This window comes from Euprymna scolopes, chromosome 22 (assembly GCF_053919585.1).
Source record: "Euprymna scolopes isolate OS-2025 chromosome 22, ASM5391958v1, whole genome shotgun sequence".
Lineage (NCBI taxonomy): Eukaryota > Metazoa > Mollusca > Cephalopoda > Sepiida > Sepiolidae > Euprymna > Euprymna scolopes.
The window spans coordinates 33,176,523-33,204,512 of NC_136503.1; the positions used below are offsets into that span (position 1 = coordinate 33,176,523).

At 32.7% G+C, this 27,990-nt stretch overlaps 1 protein-coding gene across 1 annotated transcript; it reads left to right on the plus strand.

Annotated features, from left to right (window-relative positions):
- The first annotated feature begins 3,020 nt into the window (after positions 1-3,020).
- Positions 3,021-27,967, plus strand: LOC145243695 (proton myo-inositol cotransporter-like). Its single transcript, XM_080106753.1, has 2 exons — positions 3,021-3,690; positions 27,762-27,967. Exons 1-2 carry the CDS (start codon positions 3,318-3,320, stop codon positions 27,965-27,967), a joined length of 579 nt encoding a protein of 192 aa, XP_079962879.1. The 5' UTR covers positions 3,021-3,317.
- The last annotated feature ends 23 nt before the right edge of the window (positions 27,968-27,990 follow it).

Here is a 27,990-nt window from a genome sequence, read left to right on the forward strand (position 1 = left end):
GAGTGCGACATGCCATTTATTCTGATAGAAGAATTTGCACAGCGACGGTGAAAGCAACTGTTGCCTCCGCCATAAGTAGATGCTAATCAATAGATCCAGCTGCAATCCACTAGAAGGGAAAACTGGATGTGAGCAGCAATTGGTAAAAGTTAAGGATGGATATTACACGTTACGGTGATTAGCATTTCCTTACTTTTACAGATTATATCCCGTTGAAATGTTCTGTGTGGAGACAGTTAACACGGAGGAACTCAACAAGCGTGACTAGTAATTTACACGTGGTCTTACTAGCGTGTTTAAGTTACTGATAATGACACAGCCCTTCACAGCCGGGAATGGCATAGCAGGACAATACCACCGTGCCGTTAAAATCAACTAAGGCATGGATGCGCTGTATCATACAAGACACTATCTACTGGCACACCGTTACCCCCCTAAAAAACAAGGACTCCCATTTGACTGCATCAGCTAGTGCGGTCTACCGTTATGAAGTTCAGTTAAAAGGGTTTTATTGATCACAGTTCTTACCAGGTTAGAGAGTGTGCCTAGGTGGAAGCGATCGAGAACTATTGAACCACAACTTGAGAAAGGATCGAGGTACAAAAATATAAGCCAACGGTCCGTCCTAATGAATGGAATACCTCGACATGTGAAGGATTTTTATACTGCTTCAATATCCATCAAAATAATATTCTTTCAGCACAATATCTTTAGAAAACAAGTTTAATACTAGAAGGCAAACAAAGACAATTTACCCGAGGCAGAAGTCAAAGTCCACTTATCTGGAGCAATGTTTTACGAAGGATCACTCGTGAAAAAAAAAGGTTGCCTCCGAGATGTCGCCTGTAGGTGTATCAGAATTGTTGTAGGAATTTTTGACACCCCTAACACGAAACTGCAAATAAAATATAAGAATCTCGTAATTTCTTTATTAAAAGTGGGTTGTTCATTTTCTTTAGTTATTATACTTCCAAAATAAACTATTAAAGTTGTTTTAAAAATAATAGAAATATTTTTTTTTAAAAACAGTAATGAATTTTCCGAACTCAATATTTTTCAATTTTTAAACTTTAAAAATCTATCAAAATTTTTCTATTGATTCTATTTTTACGATATTTTCAGAGTCAATGTGAAATTTTATGTTCTTTCCAATAAATCGAATATAATATTTTAGACAAACGTTTTTTTTTAATTCTCGCCCCCCCCCATTTTCAAGTGTCTATTAAAAAGTAAATAATTAATTTACTCACCGAAAAGTAAATAATTAATTTACCCACAAATTGAAGAGAAAAGGCCAATAAATAATATATTCAAATTAAAAAAAAAGTAGTGTTTTTTTAGAATTTTACCTGTAAAGTTTGAAGTTTAAAACATTTTTTTTAAACCACGTTATTTGTTTTTTCTTCTTTTTTTAATGGAACCTTGGTCCTTGCTCCTTTAATTGAAAAAAAAATAGGGCTTGAATTACATTTTTCGAGGAGTTATAAGCATGGAAAGACAGAGGGTCGAATAATTCACGCCTCCCATTTTGAAATGTCTATTAATAAGTAACTAATTAATTTATGTACCAAAGTCTTATATATCACAAATTGAAGAGAAAAGGTCAATAAATAACATATTCAAATTTAAAACAAAAAAAAGTACTGTTTTTTAGAAATTTACCTGTAAAGTCCGAAGTTTAAAATCTTTTTAAAAAAAAACACGTTGTTTTTTTGTTTTTTTTTAATGAAACCTTGGTCCTTGCTCCTTTAATTGAAAAAAAATTAGGGCTTGAATTGCATTTTTCGAGGAGTTATAAGCTTGGAAAGATGGGGTGGAATTATTCACTATTTTCACGAAATTTCTGACACACCTACCGCCTGTGTGATCAGAAGATCAGAAGATTTGGTAATGGTGTGGAGAGACATCGAAATAAGTGGTCATTGTTAGCATGTAATAAATCAGTGATAGGCGAACCAAGAACTATTTGAGTACTGGGCGAGATCGATTATCCAAAATGACTGCAGAAAAGGAGACGGATTTTTTATTAGAGAAACTTTTGTTTTTCGGCCCACGTTTTTCGCGTGTGTATTGTTGTTGGTGAAAATAAGAAGGACTGCTGCTGCTTATGCGAAGAGCAGGCGCTGTTGTCGTGAGTGAAGAGAAGAAAATAATACAGCTCGAATGTGTGTTCTTTCAGTTCGAAGTAATTCATGTGACTGAAATACGACTTAATCTCATAAATACATCTTCGATTCACGTAAATTATGGATATTTCTAGAAATTTCTCAAATTTAAAACTTATGTTTAAGCGGTATTCAGAAGAAACTGACATTCAGAAAATCTTGATTAATTTTTGTCGTATGACTATGGATCAAATTTGATGAAAATTATATACATTCGAATTTTCTAAAAAGTTGTACAAAAAAACAAACTCTTTAACATGCTCTCTAAATAAACAGAATTTACAGAATATTCATGAATTAATGCATAATTCATATTCTCAAAATACAACAGCGTTCCATTATATCATTTTCCTGAAACTAAATAAAACTAAATATATCGTACATGACCAACATTTACGCTTATTAGCGATTCAAAAATTCATAATGATCGGTTAATTAGTTTGGGATGTAATTATCTACATAAAAATAGATAAACATATAAACAAACTTTGTATAAATAGAGATATATAAGGAATAAAGACTTAACTTTTAGTTATATAATCTAAAAAAAAAGACATTTGTAGAAATTTAAATGTAAAACAAACAAATATCTTGATACCTAGCTTTCCGCTTAGGATTTTGTGTATAAACCAATACCTTATCCACAGTATCTCCTTGTCAAGGCAGGAAATTGTACTCCGACCAACATTTGCCGAGATGTGTCAAGAGAATTACATTTTAAAATGTAAAAATAATCTGAATATTGAAAATATGAATAATTTGTATGCGTTTGTGTTTATGACCTGATTTAAGTTTGAGATATTTTAAGGACATTTTTCGTCATGGTTGATGATGTTTTAGAAGAGAGGAGTAAGCAATGGCAGCAGGAGGGGATGGGGGACATATTTGCCAACGGTGAGAAATAGGAAGAAATTTGACACGTATTACGGCGCATATATATTCAATACTGCTTTATTTACCCTGGTTGGCATAATGGTTCTTTATTCAACTGAAAAACAAAACAGAAAAAGAGATGTCCAGCGAAACATATTCGTTTCATTGGAATCGATCATGCGATGAATTTGTAATTTAAAGTTTTGAATTTAGTCATTTATATCTTTTTTCTTGGTTTCGCCAGTTCTGTACTTGTGCGTATGAAATACTTAGAAAAATATGATAAATCCTGTACAACAAAATGAAAATGGTATCAAATGCCCATGGCTAATGTATACATTGACAGTTTTTTCGCAGTTCTCGTTAATTAACCAAGGTTATGACATGGGAGCATCTTCAGGGGCCATTTTGCTTGCCAAAGATATAGATTATTTACGCCTTACGCAAATATGGAAGCAACTTATCATGGCCGGACCGATGGTTGGTGCGGCTGGCTTTAGTTTAATCGGAGCCTTTTTGAGTGATCAATACGGACGTAAAAAAGGTTTACTGATAGCTGCAAGTTTTTTTGTGCTAGGATATATCGTCATTGGTTCGGCTTTCAACAGAGAGACGCTGTTCATCGGACGATTACTTATCGGATGTGGAATTGGTAAGTATGATATAAAACTGATTTTTTAAAATTTATTTAATCCATAGAAAATGGGCATTCTTAATTCATTTTAAAAAATAAATCTAGTAATATGAGGAAAGTGGTGAATCAGAATAACAGGCGACTCGAAGTCCGCAGCAAAGTATATAAGATAAAGATATTTGCATTAAACTTAATTATTTTGTGCATAAAATAATAAATAAAATGCTATAATTTTACTGTTTAGAACTTGTTTTTAGAATTATGAAAACATATTACTTTACAAAATATTTGTCGATTGCTTTAGGGTTTTTTTACAAAAAAAATAATTTTTCATCTGACACTATTTGTTGCGGACTTTTAGTCTCCTGTTCGTCTGATTGACCGACGTTATGAGGGGTTATGTTACAGTCGAACAATGTTAGAAATTAAACTCTGTATTTATGATAATTATGATCTTTATTCTCTATTCGCTTGTAAACAAAGTATGATTAATCCATATTAACAACCATTACAGAATTGAGAGAGAGAGAGAGAGAGAGAGCGCGTGTCAAATATCAGCTGAAATGAATTTTATTATAATGTATTTATGAAATTAATTTTCTAATTCTGCTTCAATTAATATTAATTTTTTATGTATTTAATTTATTCTATGATGATAATAATAATAATAATAATAATAATAATAATAATAATAATAATAATAATAATAATAATACCCCCCAATGAATCGTAGTCAATACCCTGAATTAGTTCACGGTACAAGGAGGATGGAAAGACCGAGAAGTGAAAACACTGCACTTGACAGGTGCGGAGAAAACTGGAATTTTGGTGAGACTTATCTATATATCTATAAAAGTGAACGTGTCTGTCTGTCTGTCTGTCTGTGTACATTTCCCTACGCAATAACTCTGTCAAATTTTAGTCTATAGACTCGAAATTTGAAATACCAGGTACTGAGATTTGGGAAAATCGATGTGACGGGTGTCAGCCAGAAATTTGGCTGTTAAGGGGTCAAATTTCAACGATTTGACCTTTAAGAACTCTACCAAACTCCTCCGACAATTTTGGGTCTAGACACTTGAAATTTTAGATATAGGTTCCTTGAACCTGGATCTAACTTAATAAAGTGATTTGAGCCCGAAACTATAAATGTTAAGGGGTCATAATAGGGGTCAAATTTAAAAAAAAATGACTTTTTTTTGTTTTGCTAAGCGTACACCTCAAAACACCCGGGCAAAGCCGGGCTGAAATGCTAGTATATCTATAAAAGTGAACGTGTCTGTCTGTCTGTCTGTGTGTCTGTCTGTCTGTGTACATTTCCCTACGCAATAACTCTGTTAAATTTTAGTCTATAGACTCGAAATTTGAAATACCGGGTACTGAGATTTGGGAAAATCAATGTGACGGGTGTCAGCCAGAAATTTGGCTGTTAAGGGGTCAAATTTCAACGATTTGACCTTTAAGAACTCTACCAAACTCCTCCGACAATTTTGGGTCTAGACACTTGAAATTTTAGATATAGGTTCCTTGAACCTGGATCTAACTTAATAAAGTGATTTGAGCCCGAAACAATAAATTTTAAGGGGTCATAATAGGGGTCAAAGTTTTAAAAAATTAACCATTTTTTTTTTTTTTTTTTTGCTTTTTTTGCACAGCATACACCTCCAAACACCCGAGCAACGCCGGGCACCCCTGCTAGTTGCAATATAAAATCCCAGTGAGGACCAACGGACAACGATTGATCTGATCTTATCCCTATGCACTGGAATCTAACGCATCTAATTTCTTTTTTGGTTGATTTTTAAGTGACGAGTTTCACTACCATGGACAAGACATTGCTGTTATAAAATCATAAGTTAAATTTGAAGATATTTAATGTTTTATTTTCCAGGTCTGGCAGAACTGGTAAAATGCCACAGAAATTATTGAAATAATCAAACAGAAAAATTATAATAAATTAATAAATACAATACTTGTTAAACTTGTTTATTATTGAGTTATATTTTGTTCTATTTGATTAATCTCTATTCTCTATATTAATAAAATAGCCGCAGGAATATCCCGCTGGACAAAAGTACTGTAGGTTTGCAACCACAGATCCCACATACAAATAGCCATTATATTATGTAGCTTTCGAGTATCATTACGGACATATTCGTTCGCGATAATAAAATATTACATTATATCCCACGGGCAACACCATCACAATCGCAATATCGTTAGAGAGAGGAGCCCGTATTTTTCTATTTTAATACTTAGTCCCACTACACGCTCCACAGATTCTGTGATTACATGGACTATAATCGGCTCATATATACATAGACCTTACATAACCTTTTCAATTTTCGATCCATAAATAAAAAAGCCTCCCTGGCTAAAGTCTGTCCATTCTGATTGGGTGAGCTATGAACATTCTCATATTCCGAAATTAAATTCTTCACTTTATAAACGAACCATTGATAACATTAAGATATGGCGTCAATAAGAGCCGTATTACAGTAGATTTCCGAGATACGGTATTAAAAATTAGTCAGAAAATACAGTACACTATATAATACACATGTATATAATCAACTTACATTATAAATAACACCATAAGGCGGGACAAATACCGTAACCAGGGCCGGAAAAAAACTTCGTATTCCACGTCTTAACCTGAAAAAAAAAATATTATAGGGCTACCTTATCCCGGGGTTCTACTGTATTTTGCCCGCTGTCAAGTTCATTTAATGCATAAATCATTTTATTCATGCAAGATCGAAATATACAAGAGAGAGAATATTATTATACAAATTTTACTTGCGTTCTTTTACAAACTTTAACACACTCTATCCACTATAAGGATTTCCTTTATCGTCGTTGTCACAAACTGGTTTTTCGTTCACCTTATTTGTTTTAGTACTTCAGTTTACATACTTTCTTTCGCAAATTTCAACAGTATGCTTACGTTTTTTGTGGAGGAACCACCCTCTGAATGGACTCAACCACCGTTCATATAACGATCCAAGGTAAGGCTCTAGTTCCGGAGTTAACGTCGCATGCTCGATGGAACGCAATTACTCTTTTCATTCTGTAACCCTTTGTTTGTCTTTTATTGATACACGTCTTGACTTACACCGTTATAACTAATCCAGAGCCATAACACATCTGGAACCTTAAACACTATCAAATAAATACTCTCCTTTCCATTTCTTTTTTGTCGACAACTTTGTTTTGCTTGTGTATGTGTATGTGTGTGTATGCGTGTGTGTGTGTGTGTGTGTGTGTGTGTGTGTGTGTGTGTGTGTGTGTGTGTGCGGACGGGCTTGCGTAGATACAGATCACTCTATTAGTGAGTTTGTAGCAATCGGACTGCTGTTCCTTCAGTGTACGGGGTCCACAATGTGTGTAATGGGATTACTCTCCCTTTCTATGTCACTCTCTCACTGCGCATGTTTTTTAATTTAAATTCGTGCATGCATGTGTTTGGTTGAGCATCTAAGTTTCTGTTTCGTCTAATGCGATAACATTTATTTTTCTTCTCCTTTACATTCTATTTTTTAATTATCAGGTAATTTGTTTGTTTTTTCTTTGGTTCTCTCTTACACAATTTAATTGTGTTACTTTGAACTTGAAAAACACACGTCTATTCAATATGTTTTTTTCCCTCTTTAACACACACATATACACGTTCTCAAAAGTTTACTTAACTACATAAAAACATACATGAAATACCGATTGCTACATATATAAATCACGTCACTTTTGTAAACCCTCTGGTCTTTGTTTTTAACATTTTGTTTTATCTTTTAGTTTTAAAAATCTACTTTTATTTCTATAGTAAGTTACGATTTTCAGACGCTAGCCGTTAATCTATTTTTAAAGTATACGTAATATCCTATACAGAGCTGAACGGGAAAAGATAACAAAATATCAGGACTTAAAAAAATGATCTAAAAACAGCATGGTGTCTGAAAGAAATAAACATTATACCGGTTGTGATAGGAACAACTGGTTTAATAAAAAATAAATCTTCATAAATACTTAGAAGCATTCCCTGGAAGACCAAGCTGTAACGAAATACAGATAGCAACCATAGAGGGAACAGTATCTATTCTTAAAAGAGCCCTCGGATATAAATTTAAATCATAACAGAATCAAGTGTTAGTTCCAGGGGGAGCCCCTTGGTCTCTTAAAACTTACTGAAGTAAAATTTAAAAAAAATAAAAAATGGACTACTCCCTACGTAATCTGTAACGTATGCAAACACACACAAACATGTCAAGATATTCATAGGATAAAAAGGAGTTTACTACCTTTATATGTACTTTCACCTAACATTTTAACATTTTATTAAACAAATCATGCCACAAGAACTGAATTTAATCTGAAAATTCGATCTAAAAACTATCATGGTCTGTCGTCTTCATAAAATATCTGTATGTAATACAATGCGCTGTACTATCTCTAGCCATGCGTCTAAAAAATTTAGGATAATATATACAATACTAGAAAGGCCACACGGCGTTGCTCGGGACCGTATAAGAAAAATTTTGAACACACCTGTTATTCTTAGGATAGAGGAATTTTTTTTATGTTTATGTATAATTTGCCATCTTGAACAAAATAATATTTTATCTATCCTAGGACGGGTATTATATGAGCTAATTGTACGTTCCCTTGAACAGGAAATTTACAGCACATATATGGAAAAATGTCCTTGCCTAGGGCGGGTAATGTACAATACATATTTAAAATAATTTACATACTTTTCTGTTGTGCAAACTTTTCTGCATGTCACAGGTAAGAGTTTTTGTTTTTACATCAGAGTGCTATAGTGAAGAAGAACCTTATTTCTCATTTAAAAGTCATACTACCTGAATATATTACATGATTTTTGGTTTTAATAACTTTTATGCACGTCACAGGTAGGATTTTCTTTGTTTTTTTCATATGAGTACTATACTGCACAAGTACCTTATTTCTTGGGTAGGATAATATACAAGTACGTAATTTCTAAGATATAGATGAAACTACTCGATAATTTTACATACTTTTCTGTTGTGCTAACATTTCTGTGTGTCACAGGTGAGAGTTTGTTTGTTTTTACATCAGAGTGCTATAGTAACGAAGCACCTTATTTTTTATATAAATGTCATACTACTCGAAAATATCACATGATTTTGGGTTTTGATTACTTTTATGTACGTCACAAGTAAAATTTCCTTTGTTTTTCACATGGGTACTTTAATGTACAAATACCTTATTTCTTGGGTAGGATACTACACAAGTACCTTATTTCTTGTGTAAGAAGTGTATACGTATCTTTTTCTAATTTATAAATAAAAGAACTCAATACCTTTATGAAATTTTCTGTTGTGCTAAATGTTTTGTACATCAGGGGGTAAGAATTTGTTTTTTATCTGGGGGCTATAGTGAAGAAGTACATATTTTTTTAGATGTAAGTTGTACTAATCGAATATTTAAGGGGATTTACAGTTTTAATAACTTATGTACGTCACAGGTAAGATATTCTTTGTTTTTTCATGTTGGTACTATACTGCACAAGTACTTATTTCTTGAGTAAGATACTGTGCAAGTATCTTATTTCTAATATAAAGATGACACTACTCGATGATATTACATAAGTTTTTCATATGAGTAATATACTGTAAAATTCCTCATTAGTTGGATAGACTTCCTTATACAAATATATACATTAACAAAGTAAGTGAACATTGTATGTGATATTTGGAATATGACATCTATATAATTATACAAACATATACATTACATATAATTCATAATGATCAGTTAATTAGTTTTGGAGTTGATCCAAGACACAAAAAGATATAATCATATACTCATAATTAAAATTAATAATGATTGGTTAAATAGTTAAGGAGTGAATCCAATAATACATATATATAAACATATACGCATCTTTACAATTCATAATGATCGGTTAATTAGTTCAGGAGTGAATCTAATACGTAGAAATATATAAACATACACACATAATTAAAATCCATAGTGATCGGTTAATTAGTTTTGGAGTGAATCTAATAATAGAAATACATAATCATATACACATCCTTAAAAGTCATAATGATCTGTTCATTAGTTTACGACTGAATCCAATACATACAAGTATACAGACATATATACATGAATAAAACTAATAATGATCGGTTAATTAATTTAGGAGTGGATCCAATGCACAAAAATATTTAATCATATACACATCATTAAAATAAATAATGATCGGTTAATTAATTTAGGAGCGAATCAAATACTTAGAAATATAGAGACATATACACATAATTAAAATTAATAATGATCGGTTAAATAGTTTAGGAATTAATTCAATGCAAAATTCCATTACTGGATCTATTTACGTGATTATTGGAATGTAACAAATAAGCCAATATATAATATATCCTATATATTTGGAATATGACATTTTCGTTATATACAGCAAAAACATTTTTCCGTATTGTTTATATAAAAGTGTTCTTTTATAATTATTACGTAACATTTAAAAGTCCAGAATATCGGAATGTAACAAAAAAAAAACAAAGCGAAGAAAGAAAGGGTGGAGCACGAACCCGCAACACTGGTGTTAGTAATCGATGATGCTACGCAAAGCACCAAGCAGACAACTGCTTTCATACATTTATAAATTTAATAAATAAATAAATCTCTGTTACAGATCGTGCGCATGCGCAAACGACGCCATTGTCGCTATGCTTGTTAAGTTGTCATTTCTTTTCTTTTTTGAATCCCTTAGAAATTGTTTTAATCAATTAAACAACCCTATTAAAATTCTGCACTTTTAGAGCTATTGCACGCTGTCAAACGACCATCCGTCTGGGAGGATATACAAGTTAAAAACGGAGACAGACACACACACACACACACACACACAGATATAGTGAGATTTATATATTAGATTATGCTACGCTTTATTCTAAAATAAACATTTTATTTTGTTGCCTTGTATAGCCCCGGACTAGAGTAACCAAAACTAATTTTTATCCATGAATCATGAAAATGTAGAAAAATCAACACCGTCTATTTTGTAGGGATTTAGGGCGATCATACATATATTCTATTTTTCTTGGTAAAATATATTTTTTCAATTATATTTCACTCATTGCGTATACCATTCATTTTTGCATAGAAACTCAGTGTTAATTTAATATAACAATAGGGAATATATATATATATATATATATATATATATATATATATATATATATATATATATATATAAGGTGGATGTAGCTTACAATTCTATTTAACTATATATATATATATATATATATATATATATATATATATGTGTGTGTGTGTGTGTGTGTGTGTGTGTGTGTGTGTGTGTGTGTGTGTGTGTGTGTGTGTATTAGTGTTAGGACGATTAACCGGAATCGGAAAATCGGAACTTTTGGGATATATAAATCGGGATCGAAATCAGCATCGGAAGTTTAATTTCCGATTCCAAACCGATCCGTTTAATTGTTGTTGTTGTTTTTTACAATAGAAAATGAAACAGGCACAAATTATTTTTTATTAGAAGTTTTTCATTTACAACATAAGACTGAGAAGGCCCATATAATGGGTTATAATCTGATTTACAGATTAAACATGGACTCCTAGAGTTTAATTCATTTTATTTATTGGTCATTTATCGAGAGATAACTTGCCTATTGATTTTTAAACTTTTCGCATCCATGCTCTAAATGTTTATATCCCCCATCCGAGGGAGTTCAGTTGATCATTAAAAGGTTTTAAATGCTCTGGACGGGGTTTTAAATTTCGTTGGTGCCAGCTTTACATTGACAATGTCTCTCATCGGTTTCTTCTGAAATAATTAAAGTTTTATGGCGCTTCTCTTTTGACGCAGGTGAAAAATATAGATGAAAATTTCTCGATGTGTCTATCAAAATCATGGGTAAAGTGTATAAATAGAAAAGATTCTGAGATTTTCTTAATTAAAAAGAAAATTATATCTACATTAAACTTCCCTAAAAGGAAGAACATTTATTACTCTGGGACATTTATTATTGTGATTAACAGAAAAAGAAAAGAAATGATAAATAAATATGTAAGAAATAAATGTAATCAAAAGAAATACTCTTCTACATACCTGAATTAATTCATTTGTACTTAAACTAATCCTACAGTGTGACACTAAGTTTAAAACAAACTTAGTGTCTACTCTTTGAGTTAGAATTTTAAAAATGGTAAACCCAATAACCCCAGCATAACAAAATTGAAAGTTAAACAAACGCTGGTAAAACACATAAATATATGTTAACAATCGATCGAAAAGGTTATGGTGTACGAGTATTTTGTTTAATTTTCGATTTTTGAACGATTAAGTAAAAATGGGTCGGAAATGAGTATCATTTTAAATTAATTTTATGAAAACAGTTTCCTACGCGAAATATGAAAATAACTGTTTTTTTTTCTTTTCGCTACAAAATCATTTAAAAATGAAAAATCGCATTTTGGGGAAGTGATTTAGCTGATGGTATTATTATTATTATTATTATTATTATTATTATTATTATTATTATTATTATTAGAGGAACTGGCTAGGAAGAAAATGCATGGAATGTTCTTCCAGGATATAGCAGAAGTGGCTCATAAAAGATCATGGCAATGGCTTAGAGCTTGGTATCTGGCTAAGAGTACTAAAGCTTTAGTTTGTGCAGCACAAGAGCAGGCATTAGCAACACGATTATTAAAAAAAAGTGGTTCTAGGAGAGGAAGTTGCTGCAGAATGACGGATTTGTGGTAAGACCTCAGAGTCAATTGCGCACCTTGCAGCAAGGTGTAGTGGACTGGCCCAGAGAGAGTACCGCAAAAGACACGACCGCATGGGACTCCGGATATATTAGGAGGTGTATAAGAGGGTTGGGGTGAAGTGTGCTGGAAAATGGTTTGAGGAGGTGCCTTATGAAGTGAGAACAAGTTAGAATGGCAAGGTAGAGGTATGGTGGGACAAAAGTGTCATAACGACCAAGCAATTGGAACATAATCGTCCGGAATTGGTCGTCATTGACAAGGTCTACAAAAACTGGCAGATTGTAGACTTCTCAGTGCCCTGGGATAGAAATGTGAAAGAGAAGGAGAATGAGAAGTGGAGCAATTATGTTCCATTGGCCTTTGAGACAAGGCGTATATACGGGGTTAAAACACAAATAATCCCGATCATAGTTGGTACACTAGGAGTAGTATCAAGTCGTTTGGAAGTACAATTGAAAAAACTACAAATCCCCGATGTTTTAGGCGGCCTTCAAACCTTTGCAATTATAGGTACCACCAACATCCTTAGGAAAACCCTTGGTCTTTGAAGCTCCTGGTTTGAAGCCGGGATTAAGGGAAATTCTCTGGAAATGAATCCCATCCCTTTCCAGAGAGACGTTCATAAACGAAATCAAAATTATTATTTATAATAGTAGTAGTAGTAGTAGTAGTAGTAGAAGTGATAGTAGCAGTAGTAGTAGTAGTAGTAGTAGTAGTAGTAGTAAGTAGAGATTCCTCATTTTGGTTTGCCAAAATGTACGCCAGTGTGCCAAATTTTATTCCGCCATAAAAACAAATTTCTAGAGAAAATAAATATTTGTACAGTTTTATGTAGCGAATAGACATTAACGTACATATGAAAAACCAGGTTTATCATTTTGAAAAATCCAACAACGAAACTGAAGTCGATATATTTGCTTCTAAAACAGAATTAACTATTTTAATAAATCTCCGTATGGCATTCAAGGAAAAATATTTTTTCTAATGAATAAAAATGAATAAAGTTTATTTTTACAAGAATCATTATACATTTATCTAGCCAATTACCATAAATTACGTCTGAAAAAAATCCAACTCATGCAATGACGCTGAAGTTGATGTTTTCGATTTTAAAACCAACTTTTTGATAAATCCATTATGCAAGAGTACTAAAAATTCTTACGTTTCGAATGCTTGCGTTTTTCTTCTTTTTTTCTTTTCTTTTTTTTCACATGTTACATGGCATTTACGAAACATATCTATCTATATATTATTCATTTATCGATTAGATGAACAGCTATTGATACCAAACAGAAACTCCCAAATTTTTCCGAATACATGCGTTTTTACTATTTTTAGTTTTTTTCTGATAGAGATTTCTCACACAGGACATTAATCCAACACAAAATACAGGTTTATTTCTAAAAAAAAAAAAAAAAGAATAATAACTAATCAGATAAAATTCTCATATTTTATTCGGACTATTATTCTCATCTTCCCGAAAAATTGAGTCATAGAAAAACCTTTAATGAATATCTTAGTGACCTCTGTTTTTTGTTTTTTTTTTAAATATTTTTAAATTGTTATTATATTGTTATTAAAAATATTTTAAATAACACGAGATATTTTCCATTTATCATAACAATACATGCACTTGGTTACCTTCGACAATTATTCGCTTACAGTAGAATAAGTAATTTTCCATAGATATGATTTTCATAACAAAAACAAAAACAAAACATGTATTCACGTTCGAATCCGGCAAAATAGTCAGATTTTTGTCTTCCACTTATTTCAATCAAAACACCGCTACGAGACTATTTCAACACATGAAAGGTTGACACGAAAGCAATCATTCAAACATAAGCAGAAGTTTTCTTTCTCATTTTTTAAATGAAATTAAATAAAATTTGATGTTGCTCTAAAAATGAAATTTTATTTATAAAGTTTCGTTCATCCCCGCCCCAGCATCGATGCAATTGCCAATCGACATTACTTTCTCTTCAAATTAATACACCTGTGTCCTTGAGATAAGTTTCTTTTCTCCAAATTATATCCTTAATTTACATTGCTTTTTTCTTTTTCTTGAAATAATTTTTCTTTTTCATTATTTCGAAAACATCTGGGATTTGAAAAAAAAACACGCTTGACTTTGTCAAGAGAAAAAGATAATTATTCGCGTACGTCATTTGTGCTTAGCAAACACGTAAACAATCAGGTCATTTTTTGCAAAAGCCAAAGGGGGTAATAAAAAGTTTCCATACGAATTTTATTTTTGCTACGTAAAAACGTGTGCAAATAAAAAAAATGTTAAACAAATGTTATTTCGCTGGGTTATTTCTAGTAAGACTAGAAATATAGCGTTCAACAAATTAAGTTACAAAAGGACTGGTAAACTGTTGATCTTCAAACAAAAGAATTGGGAAAGAAAACTTGGTTGATTTTTTTTTTTACTAAGGAATATTTCTTTAATACAAGCGTAAATTGTAAACTGAATTCGTATGATGGATGCAAAATTCAAAGATTCACTGTTGGAATTGTTCCAATTCAAGGCAGAGCAAAATCTCGCGTTGCAAAAGCAGCAAATTCAACAAGAGGTAGAAAGAGAAGACAGATTTAAACAATCATTTCAAGAAAAAATGCTTCAACAACAGAAACGCTTCTAGGAAATATTGATGAAAACACAGGAGGAACAAAGAAAAACTCTGGAGACGACACAGTTAATAAAGCGGACGATAATCATAAAGCATTTTCTAAAACAGCTGTGTGGGCCGCTATTGAAAATTTCAATTATAATCCAGAGGACGATGTCACTTTCGTCCAGTCCTATAGACGATATGAGAATATTTTTATATCGGATTTTAGTACCTGGTCAAACACGAAAAAAGTTAGGCTTTTGCTAAGGAAATTGGGAACAGCCGAGCATACAAAGTTCGTGAATTTTATTCTCCCAAAAAAGACCAGTGAGTTGAACTTCCAAGAAGCAGTTACGCTACTTACAGATCTGTTTTTTTGCAAAACCGTCTCTCTTCCATAGGCGATATAAATGTATGAATGTTACTAGAAGAGAGGAAGACGACTACACTACTTGCAAGTATAGTGAACAAGCATTGCGACGATTTTAAACTGGAGGAATTATCATCAGATAATTTTAAATGTTTAATATTTGTGCAAGGGCTGGTCTTAAATAAAGACGCTGAAATCAGGCGTCGTGTTTTAAATAAACTCGAAAACGGATCGAATTTAAAACTACAAAACTTAGCGGAAGACTGTGAACGGTTTATTGCGTTGAAACAAGACACTCGTGACATAGAGGAAAGCGGAGTGTCGCATATTAAAAATATCCATCAAAAGAAAAATTCGACTTAAAAAAATAACCAGAGAAAGAAGCAGGGAAAAGATCCACCTGGACCATGTTGGAGGTGTGGAAATAACATTGGTACAATGAGTGTCTCTACAAATTACAATGTGACAAGTGCCACCAGAAAAGGAATAAAGCATCGCATTGTAGAAAAAAATATAGTAGAAAGACATCCATTAAACTTACGAAAATTAAACCTGAGGAACAAAATATCCGGAAATATATTCAGATCAAAATGTTTAAAAAACAAGTAAGGTTACATCTTGATAGTGGATCTAACATTTCCATTATTAATGTACAGACATGGAAGCGGCTTGGGAGACCCACTATGATTAAATCACATAAAACGGCGAGGAGTGTCAGTGGCGAAAAATTACCTTCGAACAAGAATTATTGACGAATATTTTTTTTCAGAACAGGGCCGAAAAGGCAAGAATTTGAGTTATGCGAAAACTAAACAACCTCTTTGGAACTGATCTGTTCGAAAAGTTTCAACTATGGGATCTGCCTTTAAGCTCATTTTGCCAAAAGGTTGAGGATTTGAATGTGGTGGCAGACCACCTTAAGAGGGAGTTAAAAGAGAATTTCTCAGACGTATTTTCAAGCGGTTTGGGAAGGTGTACAAAGCCGTAGCAAATTTGACGTAAAAGTAAATGAACAGTCAGTGTTCAGAAAGAAACGAAATGATCCATACGCCACTATAAAACAGATAGATGGTGAATTAGAAAGACTCGAAAACATGGGTGTCATCAGAAAAATTGATCACAGTGAGTGGGCTGCACCAACGGTTTACATCTAAAAGAAGAGTAAGGAGATTCGGGTTTGCACCGACTTCGCGACAGGCTTAAACAGGGCATTACAAGATCACCATTATCCTCTTTCGAGCCCTGAAGAGATATTTGCGGAACTGAGTGGAGGGAAATATTTTTCTAAAATCGACCTCAATGACGCGTACTTACAAGTTCCAGTGTTCAAAGCTGCTATATATTAATACCAATAAGAGATTGTACAAGTTTAACAGACTTCCTTTTGAGGTCAAAGTCGTCCCTGCTATTTTTCAGCAAATTATGGGCATTATGTTAAATGGGGTGGATTTCGCAGTAGGATACCTGGGTGATATGTTAAAGAAAAGCGCTAGCAACGAACAACACAAATCTCATGTAAACCAAGTATTCAAAAGGGTCCAGGATTATGGATTTAAAGTAAAACAGGAAAAATGTACATTTCTCACGTAGAAATAAATACTTGGGGCAAATCATCGATAAACATGGAAGAAGGCCGGATCCAGATAGATCGAGTGCAATAAAGAATATGCCTGCTCCAGAAAATATTGCGTCTTTACAAAGTTTCTTAGATTTGACAAATTACTACAATGTATTTGTGCCAAATAAGCATAAACTAAGGTCGCCTTTAAATGAACTGTTAAGGAAAGACCAAAAATGGGTCTGGATGCAAGAGTGCGAAGAAGCATTTCGGGAAATTAAAAAGACTTGTTTCTGGCACATTATAATCCCAACCGTGAAACTATAGTTGCAAGCGATGCAGCTCCTATGGCATAGGAGCATTTATTTTACACAAAATGGATGATGGAAAAGTGAAACCCATAGCACATTCATCCAGATCACTTTTGTCAGCCGAAAAGAACTACTCACAAATTGAGGCGCTAAGCATTATATTCGCGGTAAAGAAATTTCATCATTTCCTGCACAAACAGACCACAAAGCATTATTAATGATTTTAGGAACGAAAAAGGGACTACCACAACATACGGCGGATAGACTCCAAAGATGAGGTACCATACTTCTGAATTACAATTTTCAAATGGAGTCCATCTAAAATATTTGGTCATGCAGACGGGTTATCGAGGTTAATACCTAAGCAGACAGAACCATTGGAGGATATGGTAATAGCAACCATTCAAGCGGAAGTTGAAGTAAAAAATACGTTATGTGACACAATAGAAGAACTTCCAGTAACGCTTGGTGAGATTAAATAAAAGTAAGGCAAAGGTGGACGAATTTATTATACGCACGAATGAAAGGATCAACGATAACGAACTGGATGAAGAAATTTATTCAATTTGCGATAACGTCCTGTTATATAGCGACAGGGTCGTAATTCCTACGACATTACAGGAATTCCATGTAGGACATCAAGAATGAAAAGGGTTATGCGCTCTTTCGTTTATTGGCCAAACATGGATAAGGATATAGAAGGAAAAATCAGGGAGTGTAGAGGATGTGCATTAGCTATGAAAGCTCCTCCGACTCAATTCGGATCGTGGGCAAAACAGGACCGACCTTGGTCTAGGATTCATTTAGATTTTGCAGGACCGCTAGATGGGTTCTACTATCTCATTGTTGTAGACAACCTATCTAGATGGCCGGAAGTATTAAAATGTAAGAATCCCACATCCGAGGTAACTATCAACTTCCTGTATGAAGTATTCGCTAGGTTTGGAGTAGCAGACTGCATTGTTACAGACAAAGGAACACAATTTACGTGTACCGAATTTAAATATTTTTGCGAGAATCATCTAATCCGCCATATCACCCAAGAAGTAATGGACAAGCAGAGAAATTCGTTGACACATTCAAGAGAGCTCTGAAGAAAAGCTAGTGGGTCGCCGACGGATAAGTCAATCCAATAGTTTTTACAAGTCTACAGAGTCACTTCGAATGCAAACATCGAAATGTCGAAGACACCTGCTGAGGTTATGTTCAGACGCATGGTTAGATCGATTTTTCACAAGTTGTTTCCAAACCAGGATAGGCCAAACCTCAAAAGACCGATAAAAAAAACGGTATAAAGTTGGCTAAAGAGTCTTCTACAATATTCACAAAAATAATAAGACTTTCTGGAAGTCCGGCATTATTGAGAAACAAATAGGCAACATGGTTTACATGATTAAGAGACCAGACTTCGTGCACAAATGTCACACTAACCAAATTCGGAAAAGATACTCTAACAGTAAGGTGACCAGATCGCCCGCGGAGGACATCATGGACACAGTGTGGATACTTTTCAGGTGCCCATACCAGAGACAGCTCCGGAGAAGAGAAGATCAAACAGAAAACAGAAATTAACAGAATTGATTAGGGTGAACTCAAACAAAAACGTTATTAATCCCAGACGGGAATTTTTCAAAGGGGGGGGGGTTATACCGGCCTTCCTTTAACAGAAGAATTTACACCGATTAGCACTATAAATAGCGCTAGTAATTCCAACACCAGTGGGAGAGATGCGACTGCACTTCAACTGCTAGCCGAGTGCCCAGCAGATATACACGGTTTCCTATCTTTGTACATTATTGTTAATACACTTATTCCTTAATCGAACCTCGACTTGATTGTTCTTATTTTCGCTGTTGTTCTACGACACAACAATTATTATTATTATTATTATTATTATTATTATTATTATTATTATTATTATTATTATTATTTGCATATAATTTTTGTATTTGTTTACAGCAAAGCAAATCTATTAAATAATCAAATGAAATTTTTATGATTCAAATAAAATTTCAAATTAATTCACAGCGAGAAGGCATAGAAAGATTTTTAAAAAGCTCACGCACTTCCCATGTAAAAATGGTTTTCTAAATAGTAACATTATTTAGAAATTCGTTCGTAACAAAGGTAGGAGTGTTATTAAATATTTTGCTCTTACATTATTTTCTCATTTTGGTTACCAATCGTTGACTATTTTCAATTGTTTAAGAAAACTTTTACACTAATTGCGAACTGAAATAATCTGGCTATGTTTTAAAATCAAAATAAATATTTTGTTTTCTTATAATTTTCAATCAATTACAAGGAAAACATTTGAGAAAAATCGGAAATTACGCGGAAATTTGAATATTTACAAGAAAACAAAAAATCTCTTATCAAATATTTATTAATTTTTAAAGAATCGGAAATCATATCTAAATTGGAAATTTAGAACGGATCGGCAATTGTATCGGAAAAATTTTGGAACCGTCCCATATATATATATATATATATATATATATATATATATATATATATATATATATATGCTCTATTGTTATATACATTCGAAGATCTAAATGTTTATTTTCTTCACCCAACAGCTCTTTCAGCATATTAAAATTTCGGTACATTTTTTACAAATCCGTTTCGTTATAGAGAAACCCTCGTCTTATTATGTTAATACAGAATCTTCTTGTGCAGATACTCATCAGGCAAAAAAAAACCCAGAAATTTTATCTTACAAATAAAGATACATGACTTTTCACAAACTGTAAGTACTAAATTAAGCTGGGGTTAAATTTCACGACTTAGCTGGCCAATCAACATTAAGGCAGGTCGATTTGCAACTTTTTTCAGAAAATCAACATGGCACTGGTGATGATAGTTGGGATTTCATGTGATAAGAACAGATACCAAAAATTAGATTCCCATCTTGAACAGAAAATTGATCATTTAATTTTAAAAATCGTGTAGAAAAATGCAGAAAAATTCTTCCTTTTTATAGCATTTTACGCAACACTGACTTTGAAATTTCACTATTTTTATAAATTATTCAATTAAAATTGATATATTTATATGAAAAACATTGAAAGAAAAATAAATACATGAATTATAATTTTAATTATGAATCACAACTAGCAAAATATCTCAACTTTTACTGCATTGATTAAACAAAACCTTTTTAAAACAGCTAATTAACAACTAAGTCTTTTAAATTTCACAATTCAAAAAGATATGTGGAGATGTATTACACAATATAACAACTTGATACAAGTTACAGAACCATGTATTTTATTTTTTTATTAGAGGCAATAATACAAACTTATAATAGAACTAAATTGTTCTGTGTAATTTCCTTTTGAGGAAAATGAAGGTCTAATTCGCTGGCACGATGACTTTGTAGTAATGTGTCTATGTCTTGCTTCCTGCCCATATACAACTTTTTGAGAAAAATCAATCAAATTTGACCAGTGTGTGGCTGCAAAATTGATAGCAGTAATCTTTTTCATTTTTCTTTTTGAGTTGTTCACTATTTCTGGAAAAAACAGCATAAAAAAACAATTATTTGAAAACCCTTTTTTTATATTTTTGCAATGTAATATGAATAAAACTAACTATTGTTTAAGTAAATTAAGAAAACTAATAAAATTTAATGGATAAATATTTATTTACCTAATGGAAAAAATCGTTCGAATGCACTTTTCTCTCACATCCAATTCATCTCAGTTTATAATCGATATTATATTATCCGGAAGTAGTGCAAAAGCACTATATTTTGAACAGTTTAAATAGTAATTTTGATTTCAGTTAACTGTTTTGTTCTCTGAATCATATTAAAATTTACTGTTGTTGGATAAAAAATATTGTCGGTTTTGATCTCAAACCAACTAACTGCATACACTTGGATGATAAATTTGACCAAAATATTTAATTTATCATAGTGTCCATAAAGACATTAATCTTGTGGCTTATGTTAGCCATATTCCTTGATTCATAGGCCCAATTTTCTAAGTTAACTTCTCCACAAGAAATGCCAACAGCATACTCAAAAAGTAGCTTCTGGTCTTCACACTTAAATTATTTGTTTCTTTTGCTGTCAGATAATGATGATCGGGAGGGACACTAATTTTTTAGAATTCTACTTAAGACAAATCTTGATAATTATTGATACAAAGTTTTCCCAAAGGACCAGTAAATGTTGTTAGGCTTTTTGTTGTTCCATCAATTAATTTAAAAATTGCTGTAAATGGCAGTTCTTCTAGTGGAACCTGAAAATTGGAAAATGTGCATGTTTAATAATAGAGATATATTACATAATAAATACAATATATTATTTTATTTTCCACAAAAAAGGAACATAATTGCAGGTAAATCTATAGAATTAATTTTACCTCCTTGTTAAGAGGACAAGTGCAGATTATGTGCCTTGTTTGACAATTTTCTGTCTTGCATTTTACTGCAAAGTCATCACATCTCAAGACAGAAAGTTTACAGCTACAAGAAAATATATCGAATAGTCTGTCTAGCTGTTCCTTCATTCTTTTCACTTTCATTGCCTTAACAAGGCCAATTGTGGACTGACTGCTTGCTGAATACTAATCATTTCCTTGGCAATTAACTTAGAAATCTCACTATTTTTAAGTAGGGATAATTGTTTTCGAGGAAATAATTAAACTGGATGACTTGTCGTGAAGTTGGGCGTGCTGTTTTATCCAAATGGGTCAAGTCCCAGCAAATTTTGTGAACCACGGGTTAAAACTGAACGTCGTGCTTTTACTGACATTCTAATCTGAAAAGTAAAATAAATAAATGGATCATAACTGAAGGAAACTATATTAGGCTATCTTCCAGGTTCATACGTAAAAAAATAAGTGCTAGTTATAAAAATAATGAAAAACTTTGTAGAGTTGAATTAGATGTATTGAAGAGAGAGGACCAAACCAAGTCAGAGGCATAGTAGTGTTTAGTTTAGACATTTTTAGCAGATTTTAGCCCCTCCTTCGATAACATGAATTTACCTATAAAGGGATTTATTCTTGCTGTAGATGTGCCATTTTAAACGAGTGTTTAGTGTTTAGAGTTTGAAAAATCAGTGCTTGTGCATCTATGTTAATATGCTATTTTAAATAGTATTTTCAAGTTAAATTTAATTTTTATGAAATTTTTGTTTATTAAATTTTTAGATGAAAGTACAGAATAGTTACAATACAACCTCCTTCCCATATAAAGAATGGCTTTCTAAATAACAATGTTATTTTAGCACAATAATATAGATGTACAAATAACGAAAAACCTTTAAAGGAGTTCCCTTATTTACTCGTATTAATCTTTGTGGGTTATCTGATTTTAAAACTATAATTTTAGGAGAAAAGCACTGCTTAAAAACAATTACTCCCTAAAAATACAATAAATTTTAATTTGACATTTTCTGCAAAGTGTTTTTTGTTAAGTAGAAAAACTTGAAAATTTACGTGGTTATGTTTCGTAGAGAATGTGTAGAATAAAATTGTATGGACTATTTTTTTGTCTTTTGTTTTAATATAAAACTTGATTATTACCATATTTTAATAAAAATTTCAAATAGAATTTGATGTGAAATATTTGGTTGGTGCAAAAATAATGTTTTGACGTTCATTTGAACGTAAAAAATGCCATTATTTTTGCACCAACCTAATAGAAAAACAAATTAAAAAAAAGATAAAACAAATATGTTTAAATTCACTGCAGACACTTGAAATATAACAAGAATAAAAAAGCATTGGAAATGCAAAAGGATATAGGGATGGTATGCCAAAAAGTATACAAACAAGATATCTATGAATGGCTAGGCACATGGAAATAGAATTGCATCCAAAGTATAGCCCTATAACTTTTCTCCAATCTTCATTCCGTGCCATCATTACGGTTGTAAAAAGCTATAGGGCTATACTTTGGATGCAATTCTATTTCCATGTGCCTAGCCATTCATAGCTATCTTGTGTGTATACTTTTTGGCATACCATCCCTATATCCTTTTGCATTTCCAATGCTTTTTTATTCTTGTTAATTAGTATTTTTACTTACAGTCTTATTTTTAAACTTACATTCATGATAGTATTGTCTTTTTTAGGAGGCGGCTCATTGCCGCCTCCATTAGTAGCAGGTCGCTTCCTGCTGGGTTTGTGGTCTTTTTATAATAGTTTGTGCATGAGGCAGCTTTTTTCCCCTTGGGATCCCTGTTATACCGTGCTTTTGAGTCAGCACGTGAGGCAGCCTTCTTTTTTACTGGTTCTTTGTTATAAAGAGCACGTGAGGCAGCTTTTTCCCTCGGAATCCCTGTTATACCGTGCTTTTGAGTCAGCACGTGAGGCAGCCTTCTTTGCCTCAGGATTTGCATGATACTTAATTTTTATTATTTCAGCATTTTTCTGATAATATTCTTTTTGCTCAGATAATACCTTGACTTTGTTTTTTTCATAGTCTATATTTCTCTGAGCTTTTTTACTACGTGCTGACTTTGGCATTTTTTATTAAATGTAAACATATAACACTTATGTGTATCTTACTATAATATCACTTATCTTATAGCAAGACAACTCTCGTAGAATTGAGATACTGCCCCGTCACCAATAGTTAAAGTGTGGAACGGTATATACACCAATAGTGTAGTTGTTATCTTTATATGAAGTCCTAATCAGTGACAGTGTGAGGTTACTTGGTTTATTTATTGTAGTTTATTTTAGAAAACTTACTTGTTTTTATTAGTAGATTGTGTATAGTAGCCACAATATCTAGTTATTTTTGTGGCTAGGGCTTGGATTTTGATTCTTTTTGGTCAGCTTCCAGTGAGTTCTTAGAAGATGACTTTCTTGCAGTTTCTTTTGCGGTTAATTTAACTTATTTCCTTTGGCGTTTGGTGAGTTCTTAGAAGAACTGGTCTGATCTACTTTTCTTAGCGAGCAAAGAGATTCAGATGCATTTAACAATGGTTGCTATAGTGTATTTTTGCGCATGCGTGAGAATTTCAAGTTTCCTCCTTATTTTTCAATAGTTTGACAGTAGTCATGTGTCTTTCTGCCAAGAGCGACAGACGTCAGTGTTAGCCGTGATCGTCTAGAGGTTACGACCCCCACGTTGTGGCCGTGCTAACCTAGGTTCGAATCCTGGTCACAGCATTGACATTTTGTACATATTTTACAGTCCAAAATCTGAAGAATTATTTGTTTTTATAACATTGTTTTTTGACGTCGTACTTGCTGATAGGTTACTCTTATAACAATTTTGATCAACTGAGATAAAGATTTCGTGGTTTCATTAACGCTGGTGGGTTACTGTTTAAAGAAAAAAACCTTAACGTTCACCTCAAATATTCAGCGTCCAAGAAATATAGGCCACTGGCAAATTGGAACGTCTGTGAGCATCCGGTGTATTATTTGGAGCTGTTCCTTTTGAGAGAAGTTCCGTGTTCGAAGTGGTCTGTCTACATTGGGTATATAGTGTTTAAAACTTGTTATTACACGTAATCTTATTTAATTATGGAGTTAGCTAAAAAGCGATGGGTCACTGCACTTCTCCGTGTAAAGAGCAGTCGATTGATGCTTGAACTGTTGTCAGAGACCGTTCGTACACTGAGATACATCGTCCCAAAAGAAAGAAGAGAGAAGAAGAAAGAAGAAAGAAGAAAGAAGAACAATTGCCCATTTTTGTACCTTTTTGTTTTTTGCTCTCTTTTGACATTTTACCCGACGTTCTGACACTCGCTGGATTCGTAAGACGCTTTTCTGTAAGAATATGTGCTTTTTGAAACTTATAAGTTGATTTTAGTTGAGATTTGAGTAGTTTTGTTTTGTAGGCGTATATAGGCGTGTACGGGCCATCCCTATATAGAGAGTGCTACCGCCTCTCTGATAATATATATTTTAAAGAAGCCTTTTTCGTTTTTCCTTCCGAAATAATTAAACCTAAATCGTAATGTTTTCAAATTTAATAATAAACAAACGTTAATTTTCAATATCAATAAGGAGCGTGTTTTGCAACGGTGAAATCTAAAATGTTTCCACCCAAAAAAAGTTCCTGAAATGAAAAAGCGAACTTTGGTCGTTATTATTTTTTTAAAATAATAACGACCAAAGTTCGCTTCAAATGCCATTACACTTAATATTTATTTTATTAAGTCATTATCCTCACTCATTTTATTTAAATATGTAGTTTAAAATATATTCTAAATAATGATTCCATTTTCTTAACAGTACGGATTGTTTTGATGACGGGACGTTCTTAACAATTCACCGAAAAACTTTTAATCACTTCAATTTTTCAAATTTTAAAGTCATTTCCTCAAGCAAAAATAACGATTTTGAGAAAAATATTTCATGTAGGTCTTTTCTATGTCAAACCCCAACTATCATCACCATTGCCTCACCTGGGTTCCAAAACCGACCTGCCCTAATCAACATGTCCATTTGGTGAAATGATTAGTTATCAAATCTTTCGGAAGAGATTTTCTGAATAAATTTAGACAATTTGTAACCGCTGCTCGGGTGTCAGTCCTTTCATGATTCATTTCCAAACTAAGCTGAACTCCAAATAAACTATAATTGCTGAATCTGTAATTAAAGAAAAGTTGCCGATTTAAAGTTTATTAAACTTTGTAAAATAGGATAGAAATCATCTGAATTCTTTAGTGGTGAATCCGTGCAAAAATGCGCCAAATAAATTGCAGATCTCTCTTTCACTTAGTGGGGAGGATGTTGTGCTATGTATTTGCTGTAGCTGATTGTTCAAAATGCGTTTGTCCAATCTATATAAGTGTTAACATCTACTTCTGTCGCTGGTACATGATATATATACCCTGACAGCGAATAAAACCACAACACGGTTGATCTATAAAAAATATATTGCTTTTATTTCACATCGACAAATTAGCTTTTGATTATAAATCATTACTGGTGTTTTAACGTTTCTGAAAGGCGCGTAGGGAGGTTCATATTTAGGTGGTTATTGGGCGGTGAAGAAAATAGTCACTCAACCTTTGTCTCTTTCTCTCTGTCTCTTTCTCTCTCTCTCCCTCCCTCTCTCTCTCTCTCTCTCTCTCTCTCTGACCGACTGACTTATTTTTTTCATTGCGACAGTTTTATTTATAAAAACATTAGTTTCCTATTGGAATGTTTAATATTTCCTTTGTCTATTGTTTCAACTTTTACCAATATCGTCTAATATATTTGTGAGTCAAATTTTGCATTTCGTTACACATTGGTGGAAAATCCGCATTATTCACAACGAATCCATTTGCGTATATGCAACCCATCAAATGTTTTTTTCTTCCCGGGATTGCTTGCCAATATCTAACTGTTATACCCATAAAAACGTGTTTTCATCCATACTTCATAAAGATAACGTATTTCATCGTTCATCGGATTTCACATCTGACATAACATGAATCCTAAAAATGGAGAAAACTATCAACGTCTCTTTTGTAAAGAGATCATTGATCAGTAAATTATTTTCTAGAATTGTGATGAAATTTGTTTTTTTTTAACATATGAAAACCATTATTGGCAGGCGAAATAATGTAGAGCAAAAATATTTAAATGACTTCCACCAGTTAAGTATAGCTAGTACTATATATTAAACATATGTGTACTATATAGATATTATATGTCTAATATATAAAGAAAAGCCAGTCTGATTATCAGAGATCGTCATCGACTTATTTTGTCTTACAAAATATCTCATTCTGAATACACAACTTGTCTTTTATTTTGTACTATTTTCTTTGTAGTATGAACGTATTTCCGTTTAGTTGTATTCATTCTATGTTTTACTTTATGTTATATAAATATATGTCATCTCTATTATTGTTTTCACATATGTGCGTCAAATAATTAACGTCGTATGTACTGAAAATTCCAGAAATGCTGCGAACATCATTCAACGTCAAACAATAATAATAATTGAAATTTCAAAAGGTCATTTGGATAAGATAAGGCCGAATGAAGCTGACGATAATCGAACGCCAAACAAAAATAATAATAGAAATTTTGGAAGACCATTTTTAATAAATCAATGAAAAGTGCAGCTGGATCGGATAAGAGCTCAGAATCGATTGTCATACGAGAAAGATCTCAGATGTCGAAAGTCAGCCTATTACACGACAGTGGCCTGAATTGAGTTAAGAGCTGTTTTGGGGTTTTGGCGAGCAGTAACAGTAAGTGAGTCGCCGAATTGCTGTGTGTGTTTCTTTCTCCTACCAACCCGCCATCCCTCAACTCATCGGACATATCGTCACTCACTCCCAAAACCCACATTACATTTTGATTATATTTTGATAAATCAAAGTTTTAAATTCTTCCGAGTATGACCGTAATACTATATATATATATATATATATATATATATATATATATATATATATTCGTATTTGTGTATATGAATGTCAGATTGCCGCTATGAATACAAAATATTGTTGTTTTACTTTACAGGATGTGCGTCTGCTAATACAGCTGTGTATGTTGCTGAATGTTCTCCTAGTAATATACGTGGCCGTCTGATTGGAGTAAGTCAGCCATTCATGACCATTGGCATTTTAATTGGAATAGTCATATCGGCTCTCTTTAGTTATGATCGGACCAACGGATGGAGGCAAGTATTACAAAACTGTATGCACTCTTTCAAAGTGGACTCTTAAAAAGATGATTTATGCATTACGTA

What these genes read in the sequence shown, in the direction of transcription:
- LOC145243695 (XM_080106753.1), top strand. Translation starts at nt 3,318, where the DNA reads ATGATAAATCCTGTACAACAAAATGAAAATGGTATCAAATGCCCATGG. An exon ending in ACTTATCGGATGTGGAATTG is followed by an intron (nt 3,691 to 27,761) that starts GTAAGTATGATA and finishes TTTACTTTACAG; the next exon opens with GATGTGCGTCTGCTAATACA.